The 14,763-nt window shown below is 36.0% G+C and overlaps 1 protein-coding gene across 1 annotated transcript in view; it reads left to right on the top strand.

Moving 5' to 3' along the window:
• Nucleotides 1–14,763, top strand: part of GRAMD1C (GRAM domain containing 1C) — an 86,208-nt gene that overhangs the window by 56,909 nt on the left and 14,536 nt on the right. The window contains exons 9-11 of the mRNA XM_044914156.1: nt 195–357; nt 7,274–7,411; nt 13,931–14,049. Of these exons, the coding sequence (XP_044770091.1) occupies nt 195–357; nt 7,274–7,411; nt 13,931–14,049 (420 nt within the window). The remainder of the gene's footprint in view (nt 1–194; nt 358–7,273; nt 7,412–13,930; nt 14,050–14,763) is intronic.

Genomic DNA, 14,763 nt, shown 5'->3' on the forward strand with positions numbered 1-14,763 from the left:
AGCAGGCTTCCCGCCGAGCAGGGAGCCTGATGCGGGGCTCGATCCCAGGACTCTGGGATCATGACCTGAGCCGAAGGCAGACGCTTAACGACTGAGCCACCCAGGCGCCCCTCAAACCATCTTTATTATTAAAGATCCCTCCTTAAAATCTAAGCCAATAATATGTTTTTTTAACTGGATTGTTTGCCTTTTAGGGGTCAGGGAAAGAGGAACCCCAAAGTGAAAAACAGATGAAAAAGAGTCCTTTACTAACTTCAGAAAAGAGGTTAAGTAGAATGCCATCAAAATCACTGGACTTGAATAAAAATGAGTATCTTTCTCTGGACAAAAGCAGCACCTCAGATTCTGTTGATGAAGGTAAAGAATTTCTTATAAATTTTAATAAGATTTCAGTTGTGTTTTTTAATGTTTATCTTTGTATTGGGTGAATGCAGATTGAGAATTTAGTTGCATTAGACACATTCTCACTCTATAAAGAACGAAAAGAAAGGTGGAAGTTAATAAAAAATAGCAGAAAGAAGCTGCTAGGTCTAACCCATCTCCACTTTTCAGAAGCTTGGAATTTGAAGATCTCCATGAATGGAAAGGCAAATCTGAATAAAAATCTTAATAGTGTTATAGACCCCATAATTTACTTTCTTTTAACTACCAAAAAAAAGAAAAAGAAAGAAAGAAAAAAGGAAGGAAAAAAGAGAGAGAGAGAGAGATACGAAAGTAGGAAATTGCTTAAAGGAAACTTTATAAGAAATCATGTTCTCTCTACCTTCTCTAAGTTAATACCTGGGGCTTGTCATACTTATTAAATGGGCATTTTAAGGAATCTTTTTTTTTTTTTAACTGTAAGATTGTTGACATCTGAAACAGTGAAGTGGGGAGACATGTCTGGGGACACTAATTTAACTGAAACCTGTGTAGGAAAGATACGGAAGAGTGACTACTTTCCAATTTCAGGAAAGGGAGCAATGCCAGTGGATTTTGCTCTTTGTGCTTTCTGTCCAGCAATGCTCATGATATTAGCAATGGGGACATTATAGTGATTTGGGTCTGTGGGATATGATTGTATTCGCTAGTCCAGTTACTGTTCAGATTAGACCTGGTGTGGGAGCCCCGAAGGCTTTTTTTTTTTTTTAAAGATTTTATTTATTTATTTATTAGAGAGCGAGAGAGAGAGAGAAACAGCATGAGAGGGGAGAGGGTCAGAGGGAGAAGCAGACTCCCTGCTGAGCTGGGAGCCCGATGTGGGACTTGATCCCAGGGTCCTGGGATCGAGTCCCGCATCGGGCTCTCTGCTCCTTGGGAGCCTGCTTCTCCCTCTGCCTCTCTCTCTCTCTCTGTCTCTCATGAATAAATAAATTAAAAACAAAACAAAACAAAACAAAAAAAAACAAATCTAAAAGCAAACCAAGACCAAATCTATGAAAACCAAATCTAAATCAACTTTGGTTTGGGAACACTGTAGCAAGTATCTTTAATGAAAACTAAATCCATTGCTCTTGAATACATAAATAAAAATTCAGTAGTTCCTAAAAATCACAGAATGCACTAAGAAGACAGTTGTTGAATTCTTTTGAAAAGATAGTTGAGAGTAAGTTCTTTTAAAAGGATTGAGCTCCATGAATGACTAGACTTTCTTAGTGTCCTTACCATTCATGCTTTGGTATGCAGCAGTATGAATTAGTAATCTTGCCTGGCTGAACCTCTGACTTTAGGAAGGTCTGCTCTGGCACCCAGTGGCCACACAGGTAAGTGACGCCAAAACAAGGATTTCTTTTCCTCCTCTTTCTTACCTGCTCTTTTTTATAAGAATGGTTCTTAAGAAGTTTCCTTATTGATCCTATCAAATTAACATTAATGATAAGCTTCATAAAGGGTAATATTAAATCTCATGTGAGCTGCATTCATATCTAGAAATAAAGAATAGCAGTAGTGTAGTTGCTGTATTGCATGGGAGCCCTGATCCTATTTCCTCCCTTGCTGGTGTCCCTTAAAGACTGGCTTTACGGCATTAAGACCTTACATACAGTATCCAGCCTTCTTTTGTGGAGGTTTCCTTTAAGGTGCACGGGATGACTTTTTTCTTATTAGATTATCATTACATAACAAATCAAGTACTTCCATTGCTTTCGCTAAGCAGATTTCAAAATCTCAGGCTTATCAGACCTATTATGTGCATTGAATTAATGAATCTATTTTTTAGTTTTTGGAAGTTGTGAGGTTGTGAAGACATTGAAGTCAGTGAACTGGGGAAAATAAGAAAGGTCAAAAGAAGCAAACCATCCCAGGAAATTTGTGTGTGGATTTAGAGGGTGTTAGGTAGGTGGCAGATTATTTTAAACCCAACATCATTTTATTTAAAATGATAGTATTTTGATCTACCATTGTGAGCACTCAGTGAGAAAATGAGAGGATTTTCTTTTTTCCTCTTTTCTGCCACCTATAGATTGTAATCTTTGGGAGGGGGGGCACTGGACCATTTTGAAGTAGAGACTCCCTCTAGACTCGTGTATCCCTGAGAGGAATCAGCAAAGCAGCGTATCATGAAATATCTCACAGAGGGACCGGAAGCAGCTAGTTCAGTCCCTTTGATGCGGAGTTTAACTGAAGCCTGTGTAGGGAAAGTTAGCCTAGAATCTGCTTTGACTGGCTTCTTTTTTTAATGTTCTTATTCTTTGGTAGGCAGTTTAGAACCCATCAAGATTGAAGGGTGCCTCTTTGGGGATATTTCTGTACTTCCAGAAATGGGTTCTGGGCCGCCAGCTCCTGAACAAAATGCTGAGCATTGTGTTTTAATCTGTTAAACCATGTACGAACTTAAAAATTTGATATGTAATACTTCACAGAATAAGCTGTAGAACCTTGTTTATCTACAGTGTTGTTGCTGACAAGCTTTCTTCAGCTTATTAACTACATGCCCAGTTTTGGGGAGGAGTTCAGAGCATATGAGAAGGTGCTAGGCGTTTCCTGGCAGATGAAGATGAGTTGACACAGTGTATTCACATCTACAAGTATAAGGAAATTATGGCCATGTTTTCGGCCACAATAATATTTCTCTTGCCGTTAGGATTTACTTCTTTCACCTGCCCTGCTCTATCATGTCATGGATAGTCTGTGAAACCTCTTCCCCAGGAGGTAGAGCCTTGAGTGGAAACTGACAAACTGTCTGATGGCATGACACACCTGGGCTGTGTCATGACAGAGTTAAATTTAATTTTATATAGCTGGGATTAGAACGTGTGGCAGGATTCCCTAACCAAAGTCACTTATGTTGAGAATGGAAGCTAAGTCAGGCAAAGATTAGGCTGGAGGAGGGGCACATAAGATTAGCAAAATTGAAATCCGTGACCTATAGCTGACAGAACAAGATGAATGGGAAAGCCAAGCAAAGAAAAACAAGAATCAAATATCAGGTGATGCTTATTAATTACTAAAGGTGAGGACAAGTAGACCTCTTGAGAAAGCTTAGCAAAAGCCATGTCTAGCACATCAGGGAAGCAGTCATGAGACTAAACCAGGTAACCCTGACATAGTTACCTGAGTCAGGTTTTTGAACAACACTCTCATTTGAACTTGGTTTTTCAGATGCAAAGAAAACCCTCAGTCTGATTCAAGAAGATAGCAGGTCACCAGTTTTTGGAAGATAGAAGATATAACAAATTGTGTGTCCTTAGTTAGTCAAACTCCAATCATCTGCTGTTCTTGCATACCTACCTAGTACATTTTTCGTGAACCCTCAAAACACTGTCAACATATGTTTTATTCCTTCATGCCCATGTCTTTCTCATATTTATTTATCTGTCTCACTTTTCCCATCATTTCCACTGGCCAAAAACTAATAGATTTGAATATTTTCAATTCAAGAAATATTTCTTCTTTATTGGAAATAGTAACCTGCTACCAGGTTGAGTGGTGTTCCTTTCCCCACTTGAAATACCACTTGCTAGCTTCATATGTTACAGCAATATTATTGGTGATGTTACCTGTACAGGAGGCTTTAGAGTACTGTGAATGTCATAAATAAATAATCCCAGGTAGAAATAGTTTATTTCATGTCCTTACTTCTTTGAATTAATTTACATACAAAAGGTACTAATAATTTCCAATGGTAGTGCCATGAATTCTATTCTATCAGTCATAATACAGAAAAATTTAATAATGGAGTTTAAGTGAAATGTGAAAATATATTAAAATGTTTATATGAGTGTAATTTTCTTTCCTTCATAAATGTGAACAAGAAACTTACTTTTGAAGAATTACAGTTCGAGAACTCCTTAGAGAAATGACTGCTTCTAGGGCTGAGGTGGGGAATACACAAAATGAAGCTGGAGTATTTTGTAGGGCCAGAAATAAAGAAATGCTTAAAAAAAAAAAAAAAAGGAATATCAAAAGGGCATAGGAGTCAACCTGAAAGAGCTCCTAATGGCCAAAGTAAAAAAATTTGATCAACAAAATAAATAATGATAGCACTGGATTATAACCTAAAGTATAAAATAACTATTCATGAGTCCATACTGATATAAATGATCAAATAAATACGTAAATGGGGGAGAAAGCACAAGTTTCAAATAATATACATAGATACTCCCCCTTCCAGGAGGTGGAGCTTAATTCTCCTTCCCTTGAGTGTGGGCTGAACTTAGTGACTCATTTCTAACAAACAGAACATGGAAAGATGAACATGGTAATGTTTACAGTGGAAGAACCTGCCAGACGCCACCTTAACCAAGTGATCATGGTTACCATTATCATAAATCACGTTGATAGCCCAGATCCCCTGAGTCTGATGAGAAGGGCACTTCACCTTTGCAGGCATTCTTCCCCAAATCCACAACCCCAGTCTAATGGTGAAAAAAACAGACAAACCCAAATTGAGGGACATTTTACAAAATACCTGACCAGTGTTCTTCAAGTGTGTAAGGCCATTAAAAAACAAGGAAAGAATGAGGGACTGTTATAATTGGAGGAGACGAGGGAGATAAACAACTAAATGCAATGTGGCATTTTGGATTGGATCCTTGTACAGAAAAAGCACATTACTGGGAAAGAGTGGGAATAACACCCAGCTTCATTAATTATAAATTAAAAATTATTCCAAAATAAAAAGCTAAAAAATATGGTTGTACAATGAAAGTCCTATAAATAAAAATTGATCCTAATATACTTCTTTTAGCATCTTCAGTAGTTATTCAAAAATAGTTATTTAACACTTGCATGCCAAGTACATAATGTATACAGGTGTTTAAAATTGACATGGTCTCGGGGCGCCTGGGTGGCTCAGTCGTTAAGCGACTGCCTTTGGCTCAGGTCATGATCCCAGGGTCCTGGGATCGAGCCCCGCGTCGGGCTCCCTGCTCCGCGGGAAGCCTGCTTCTCCCTCTCCCACTCCCCCTGCTTGTGTTCCCTCTCTCTTGCTGTGCCTCTCTGTCAAATAAATAAAATCTTTAAAAAATAAAAAATAAAAAAAAAATTAACATGGTCTCTACTCACATGGAACTTGGACTCTTATGCAGGAGAGAGGCAATAAACAAGTCAATAAGCCAATAAAGATATAATTACAAATAGAGATAAGATCTGTGAGGGAAATGAGCAGGATCAATAGAATCACCTATACTTGTCTGCTTTCTTTGTGAATATATGAATTATTTTTACAATGAACATATATTCTATTTCAGAAAAAGCTATTTCTCAAGCCTAATTGGGAAGTTATCTCACAAAACCTTAGCACATTACCTAGTTTCAGTGATTTATTTCTATACCAAAGGAGCCATTATTTGAAATTGCCATGCCTAGCTTTTGCCTACATATAGTATTGTTGCAGGGAAAAGGTAAATCAATATCTGCCTGATAGCCCTAAGTTTTTTGCACCTGTAGCAAAATAGACACAAATCATTTAATGAGGGAGAAAAATCAGTAGTTGGGATGAAGGCAGAGCTAGAAGAATTTTTCTGATTCTTAGACTACTGCCTTTACTTGACCAGACTGCTTCCCAATGGCTTAATATTGACAAGATGCTCTACACAGATAATTCTTAGAGCATAACATCTGTAATATGGGGAGCTTTTGTCACAGTTTTTATTCTGTATTGATGGAGCATAATCTTGGAGATAATAAATAATCCCAGTCCTGAAATCATTAAAATTTCATATTGGATTGCTTTACTCTATTTCCTTTACCAGGCTCTTATTCCTGGCTGTCTTTTTCCTTCTCTTCTCTTTTTTAACCTTTTCCTTTCATTTCCTTTCCTTCCCTTTCCCTTTCCCTTTCCCTTTCCCTTTCTCTTTCCCTTTCCCTTCCATTCCCATTCCATTCCATTCTTCTAAATTAAACTCCTGGCAGTATAAAATAGAGGTTAAGTTTGTGTGCCCTATAGCTGCAGTGAATTCAAGTTCCATTTCAGTCACTCACTAGTTATGGAGCTTTGGCAATTCTGTTCCTCAGTTTTCCTCATCTATACGATGAGATGATGATGATACCACCCATCTCCCCGGATTGCTGTGAGGATAAGATGAATGGATACTTGTAAGATGCTTAGTATAATGCCTGACTTACAGTAAGTACCCTATAAGCATGGGCTATTTTATATAATGTTTCCAGGGAACATGAGGAGAGGTGAGCAGATATTGTTTCTTTATTTGCTACCAGTAGTTTTCAACATCATTATCATTATCAGGTTCCCAGAAAAATGTGATATTCCATTATTTAGCTTTGAAGAATACTTTTCAGAAGGATTTCTTAGTTCTTTTGTGTAGTATTGAGAATAGGTTGTGAATACGATGATACTTATCTTGGGGCAGTCAGCTTTAAATCAGGCTGGAAGCATTATTCAGCCGACTGAGTTAGTGCAGCAGATGTTAGAGCCGTTCATTATTTAATATTTACTGAATGTATGAGCATTCAGAAATAGGACCTGGTAATTGCTGTGGTAGATACACTCCTATGTGTCCCAGTATTAACCTTGTCACTTATGAAATACTCTTGAGAGATATATTGTGGAAGTTTAATATCATTTAAGTTAGATATTTTTGTATCTTTTGGGTTTTGATGACTGAAATATTGATCATATATAGTTTAATTAGATATATATTATGTATACTTACATACAGTACCTATGTATATAATGCCAATTTAGAGTTTTAATAGTGTTTTGGAATGTGCTGATAATTGTAATCACATTTAAAAACCATTTTGTGCCAAAACAAACAAAACAAAATCTTGAAATTACCATTCCTTGGTTTCTTCCCTTTCAGTCCTGTGGTTTGTTTGTTTGTTTCCCCAGAAAATATTCCTGAGAAAGATCTTCATGGAAGACTTTATATCAACCGTGTTTTTCATATCAGTGCTGAGAGAATGTTTGAATTGCTCTTCACCAGTTCACGCTTTATGCAGAGATTTGCCAATTCTAGAAATATAATCGGTTGGTCTTGTGTTTATCTAATGATAAATATGGGAGAATTTTATTTTTAAGAGCTGAGCCTGTATAAATTGATTTATGTTGTCAGGGGGAAAATTAATCTTTGATTTTATTTTGGTGATATGTAAACTGGTATCTAAGCATTTTGGTTAAATTTACATGTAAACATTGACTAATTGTTCAGTTAGTCAGATCCTACCTACAATTAAGTTCAAACTCTTTGAAACTAAAACTCCATTTATTTATTAATGTAGCAGTTCAGTTGGGTTGAACCTTATTTAAAAGGATTCCATTGTGGAACAATTGGATTCTAGTAGGGTATAAATTGATACAGTCACTTTGCAAAATGGTTTCGCAGTAAGCTGAACATAAAAATTCTCTCTGATTCAGCAATTCTACTAGTAGGTATGTATCCTTCAGAAATGGATACATGTGTACTCTAATGACATGTATTATAGTGTTCATGGCAGCATATTTATAATGGTCCCCAAACAAAACAGCCCAAATATCCACCAGTTACTAGAATGGATAAACAAATTGTGTATGTTCACACAAAAGAATACTATATAGCAATGAAAAAAAGCAAATTGCTGTTACTTATAACAATATCAGTAAATCTCACAGATTTAATGTTAAGCAAAAGAAGGCAGACACAAAAGAGTACATACTATGATTTCTTGATATAAAGTTCAAAACAGGCAAAACTAATTTATGGACACAGAATCAGCATAGTATTTACTGTGTGGAGAGTTGGGTGGGTAAAGAGTGGGAGGGAACTTCTGGGATGTTGGTAAAGTCTATCTTGATCTCGGTAGTGGTACACATGTGTGTTTTCTTTGTGTAAACTCATGGAGCTATACACTTCAGATTGCAGTATCTATGGTATATCTCAATGAAAATACAAAAAAAAAAAAAAAGATTCCAGTTAGGAAATTAGTTATACTCATAAAAAGGATTTCATTGATTCTGTGCTGAAAGTTCTATTTTGGTAAACATCTCAAATAAGCTTATAGTTCGTTTGAAACTGAATTTATCCTAAATATTCCAATATATTTTATAAACTTTGGGAGCACATGGTTTAGCTTGCTATAATTTTATATAGCAAACAGTAGCAGCAGAGATTCATGTAAGTTGAGTCATTTGATACAGTCAAAGAGAAGGTTATTCTACAGTCAATTTATTATTTTTATTTTTAATTTTTTTTTAAGATTTTATTTTTATTTTTCGACAGAGACAGAGAGACAGTGAGAGAGGGAATGCAAGCAGGGGGAGTGGGAGAAGCAGGCTTCCTGCTGAGCCGGGCGCCCGATGTGGGACTCGATCCCAGGACCCTGGGATCATGACCCGAGCCGAAGGCAGACACGTATCGACTGAGCCACCCAGGCGCCATCTACAGTCAATTTAAATATAGTTCATAATTGAGCCACTTTATTAACCATTAAATATTATTGCTTTATGTGAAACTTCTATGTAAACATAACTACATATTCATAGAATATATCATTGATACAGATTCTAGGTACAAAAAATATTTTTTTCTTAGTATTCAGAGAGTATAGCAAAGTGATTTCTCATTGATAGCTATTGAGTCCTGTGATTATGTTAAGAACTTTATGTTTAAAAAAATCATTTTTTCTGTTCTTCTAGTTTTAAGAATGTGGAATATCTGAGGGATATAAATTTTCCTCTTCCCTCAGTAGCTTATGTTTAACTATATCTCTTCTGAATCTATTTTTTATTTTCTTGCTATTCGTGTCTATCTGGAGAACTTGATATTTCAGAAGAGTTGAATATGTTATTTTTCTTAATTTTCTAAGATGATGCCTGTTGATATTACACTGCCATTGTTATGGCTGAAAAGGCCTGTGAGGGACTAGCATGGTATTCCATGCTGGTACGAAATTAAGTTTTTTTTTTTTTTAAATAGATTTTATTTATTTATTTGAGAGAGAGGGAGAGCAAGGGGAGGGGCAAAGGGGAAGGGAGAGAGAGAATCTTAAGCAGACTCCACACTGAGCACAGAGCCCAACTTGGTGCTTGATCCCAGGACCCTGAGATCATGACCTGAGCTGAAATTAAGAGTAGGAGCCACTCAGGCGCCCCTGAAGTTTATTCTTTGACTCACAACTGTATTAGGCGTCTGATATCATATCTAGCTTCAATATGGGTGACTATATTTGCTATCTGATGTTATAAGTGGCTTTTGGAAGCAAAGGCTTCTGGCTAATTACAAGTATAAGCAGTAATAGGAATGTTGCTATTTAGACCTAGAATTAGTCAGAAGGTTTGCTCCCAAAGAGATAATCTGTTTATGATTACACACCATTCTGCTATCTTCTGAACTTGCTACCTGGTAATCAAAGTTCAGTTTCTTGAGAATGGGTTTCCAAGGCTTCTTTTTATTATTTTTATTTTTTTAAAAGATTATTTATTTATTTGAGCAAGGGAGAGAGAGAGCACAAGCAGGGGCAGCAGCAGAGGGAGAGGGAGAAGCAGGTTCCCTGGTGAACAGGGAGTCCAATATGGGGCTCAATCCTAGGACCCTGGGATTGACCTGAGCCAAAGGCAGACAGTTAACCAAATGAGCCACATAGGTACCCCACAAAGTCTTCTTTTTAATAATATTAAGAAATATTTCTTTTTAACAGAAAGATTTGTGTATAGTCAATTGTTTGTGGATTTAATCTAATTTCAGCACGAAGATGGTACTATTGGATTTTTTTTTTAATTACAGAGCTTTTAAATAGGTATTCATTTAAATTTTTGTTTCCAGATGTATGATTCTACTTTTATAATTCAAAACTAAGTGTTAAGTCTTCCTATTCAACTTTTTAATTTTGAAAATTGTAAACCTTCAGAAAAGTTGCATGAGTAGTATAATAAAACCCATATGACATTCCCAAGATTCACCAATATTTTTTGTGGCAAAATGTACATAACATAAAATATACCATTTGAACCATTTTTAAGTGTTCAATTCAGTGGCATTAAGAACATTCCTGTTGTGCAGCCATCACCACCATCCATCTCCAGAACTGTTTCATCTTCCCAAACTGCAGCTCTACCTATTAAATCATAATTCTCCATTCCCCCTACTCCCAACTGCTGATGATCACCATTCTACTTTGTGTCTTTATGAATTTGAGTGCTTTAGATACCTCATATAAGTGGAACCACACAATATTTGTCCCTTTGTGTCTGGCTTCTTTCTATTTTTTTTTTTTTTAAGATTTTATTTATTTATTTGAGAGAAAGTGAGAGAGAGAGCACAAACAGGGGCAGAGGGGGAGGGAGAAGCAGACTCCCTACTGAGCAGGGAGCCCAAAGCGGGGCTTGATCCCAGAATTCTGGGATCATGACCTGAGCCAAAGGCAGCCGCTTAACCAACTGGGCCACCCAGGCGTCCGTGTCTGGCTTATTTCACTTAGCATGTCTTTAAGGTTTATCTATGTTGTAGCATGTATCAGAATTTCATTCCTTTTTAAGGCTGAATACTATTCAATTGCATGTATATTGCACATTTTGCTTATCCATTCATACATTGTTGGAGTTTTCAGTTGTTTCTACTTTTTAGTTATTGTGAATAATGCTGCTGTGAACACTGATATACAAATCTCTGTTTGTGTCTCTGCTTTCAATTCCTTTGGGTATATACCTAGAAGTGGAATTACTGGATCATAGGTAATTCCATGGTTAGCTTTTTGAGGAACGGCCATACTGTTTCCCATAGTGGCTGCATCATTTTACATTCTGCCCAGCAATGTATAATTACTCCACATCCTCGCCAGCACTTGTGATTTTCAGTCTTTGTAATAACAGCCATCTTAATGGGTGTGAAGACTCACTAATTTAAAAACTTTATTACATTAAAGGATTCGCAGAATATTCTGCAATTCCTGCCTTTTTATTACCTTAACTCAGTGTATCAAAATGGCACATGTGTCCTTTGTATATTGTTGCCATTTTTTCTTATATTTTCATCCCCAATTTTTTCTATCATGATGAGCTTTACTTAGGTATTAGGGGGCTTGATTATTCTAAAATATTGTTAATTATATGATGTTATGGTATTCAGTAGGATTGTTGGCAACATTGGTGACAATACAAGTGGAAGACATACTTTTATCCTTGTTAATAGTTGCTTTGTTAAACAGTACGCAGTTTTAACAATAGAATTCAATGATATCTTAAAATTCTGTTGCTAATTAATAATGGATTATTTGTATAATTTATAATTTTTTGAAACAGACTGACATATGATCAAACAATTTTTTGAAAATTATTTTAAAGTAAGTTTTGTATCTTCTTTCATATACAACTAAAAAAATGATTTTTTACAGCAAATTCTGTATGGTAGGGGTACCTGGCTGCTCAGTCAGAAGAGCATGCAACTCTTGATCTTGGGGTCATGAGTTCAAGCCCCATGTTGGGTGTAGAGGTCATAAATAAATAAATAAATAAATAAATAAGTAAAATAATATATATATTACAAAATTTTGCATGGTAGATTCTATAGTGTGTGATGCTGCCTTTTTAGTTTAAAGATTTTTCTAGATATTCAAAAGGCAGCTTTGGGGTCCCACAAAAAATCTGGAGACCTAGCTGTATGAAAGAAGTTGAGTAAAATTGGCTATATCATAAAGCTTGCTTCATTTTTTTTGATGATGGGTAATGGGTTAGATAAAGACTTCTATATTTTAGGATGCTGACAAATAGCAGTCAGACATACTAATTGCCTAAGTCCATGAGTGCTAACAGCATTAGGTGATTTAGTCAGATCTTTAAAAAGAGTTCACGATGCTGTTACCTATATATTCCTAGTCTTTGGCTTGCTAAATGATCTTCGCTGTATGGTGCTGTGTCCTAAAAATATATATATGTTCAAAGTATGTTTTTACTCCCTGTGTTATTATTGTTTTTTTAAATAAAGATTTTATTTATTAGAGAGAGTGAGCACAAGTGGGGGGGGGGCAGAGGGAGAGGGAGAAGAAGCAGACTCCCTGCTGAGCATGAGCTGATCCCAGGCCCCTGAGATCATGACCTGAGCCAAAGGCAAATGCTTAACCAACTGAGCCACTCAGGCACCCCTCACTGTGTTATTATTAAGCAAATAAGAGGATTTTAACCAAGATCTTGCCATAAATACAAAGAGATTTTCTTATAGCTTTCTTAATTATAGAAATGTTATATAGTTATTTATATTCCATAGCCCCCTCCTTGATTAAAGATTTTTTCAGATAAGCCATTAACACATGATTTCTCATTACATGATTTCTTATTAATGTGATTTTTCCACAAGTTAGGATCAAGGGCTTATTTTTGCATAATGGCAAATGTCTTTCAAGGTTTTGTCCTCAATAATGGGAATGTTAAAGTGTTGTTTTGTTTGTGTTTGATAAGGCAGGTGCCATTACTTCTCTTCCCAGGTATTGGGAACTTCAAAATGAAGACTAGAGATGAAACAACTTTTAATTTTCTTTTCTAAAGAAAAAAAGTGTATTTCTAGTCCACAATTAGAAGTAAATGGATCAAAGATGGGGAATATGTCACATACAAGAATAGTGCCTTACGTTTAATTTTATTTTCCTTTAGTGTTAACACAGTCATAATGAAGTTAGGACTGGCCAAAAAGAAAATTTAAATAATTAAAAACTACTTCTTTCCATTAATCATCAGGAAAATGCAAATCAAAACCACAATGAGATATCACCCCACCCCTGTCAGAATGGCTAGAATCAGAAACACAGGAAATAACAAGTGTTGGCAAGGGTGTGGAGAAAAAGGAACCTTTGTACACTGTTGGTGGGAATGCAAATCAGTGCAGTCACTGTGGATAACAGTATGGAGTTTCCTGAAAAAAATTAAAAATAGAATTACCATATGATCCAGTATTTCCATTACTGGATATTTACCCAAAGAAAATGAAAACACTAATTCAAAAAGATATATGCACCCCCATGTTGCAGCATCATTTACAATAGCAAAGATTTGGAAGCAACCCAGGTGTCCATCAATTGATGAATGGATAAAGAATGGTATGTGTGTGTGTGTACAGATATATATAATGGAATATTACCCAGCCATAAAAAAGGAATGAGATTTTGCCATTTCCAACAACATGGATGGACAAGGAGGGGTATAATGCAAAGTAAAATAAGACAGAGAAAAACAAATACCATATGATTTCACTCATATGCGGAATTTAAGAAAACAAAAGAAAAAGAACAAAAGAGACAAAAACCAGACCTAAATACAGAGAACAAGCTGGTGGTTGCCAGAGGGAAGGTGGGTGGGGGGATGGGCAAAATACATTTACATGTATACATATACATATACAAATGTATAAAGAGGTACATTTATCATAGGTAAAGTATAGAATTGTTGAATCATTATATTGTACACCTGAAACTAATATAACACTGTATGTTAATTATACTTAAAAAAAAATACCTCTGGTTCCATTTTAAGTTGTACTCTTCAGATTTTTAGAACCAACTCTCTTTTTATGTTTGCTGTGAGTAGATGTAGTGTCCACCCCTTGGAAAGTGGAACCTGGAGGTGATCAACTGAGAACCATGACCTACACTATAGTCCTTAATAATCCACTTACTGGAAAGTGCACTGCTGCCACGGAAAAGCAGGTATGTCTACCCTGCCAGTATTCCAAAATAATCATATGTGTGGGAAAAGAGAGGATGCTTGTCATAGTCACCAGTTTACAAGACAATTTTAAGAAACAAGCGGCAAGAAAAACAAAGGGAGGAGAAACTGTCAGATTAAAAAGAGATTTAAGAGGCATATCAACCAAATCAACACAATCCTAATTCAAACCAACTAAAAATGTATTTATGAGATTTAAGGAATTACTAACTTTTACATGTAATAATGGTATTGTAGCTATATTTTAAAGAAATGAGTATCTTTTAAAGAGATACAATAAAGAAATTACAAAGAGATACACTGGCATATTTATGAATAAAATCATACTGATGTCTGGGTTATCCTTTAAAGTTAATCTAGCCAGGCAGAGCATGGTGGTGGAGGGAGGGAATGTGGGGATGGGGTACAGATGAAGCAGGACTGAGCAAGAGTTAATGTTGTTGAAGCCAGTTGATGAGTTTATGAGGGTTCGCTAGACTTCATTTCTACTCTTGTGTGTGTTTGAATTTTTTCATAATAAATGGTTAAAATAGAACACTACTAGAATCTATATACAGGATCATGTCAAGAGTTAGGGCCAAATAACTAGAGGGCTGCAGTGATGTATGGGAAGAGATTATAAGATAGTGCTCTACTCAGTGGCCAGCATGGCACTGTCTTTATAGTGGAGTTTGTGTTTGACCAAATTGTATTGA

The sequence above is a fragment of the Neomonachus schauinslandi genome, chromosome 1 (assembly GCF_002201575.2).
Source record: "Neomonachus schauinslandi chromosome 1, ASM220157v2, whole genome shotgun sequence".
NCBI lineage: Eukaryota > Metazoa > Chordata > Mammalia > Carnivora > Phocidae > Neomonachus > Neomonachus schauinslandi.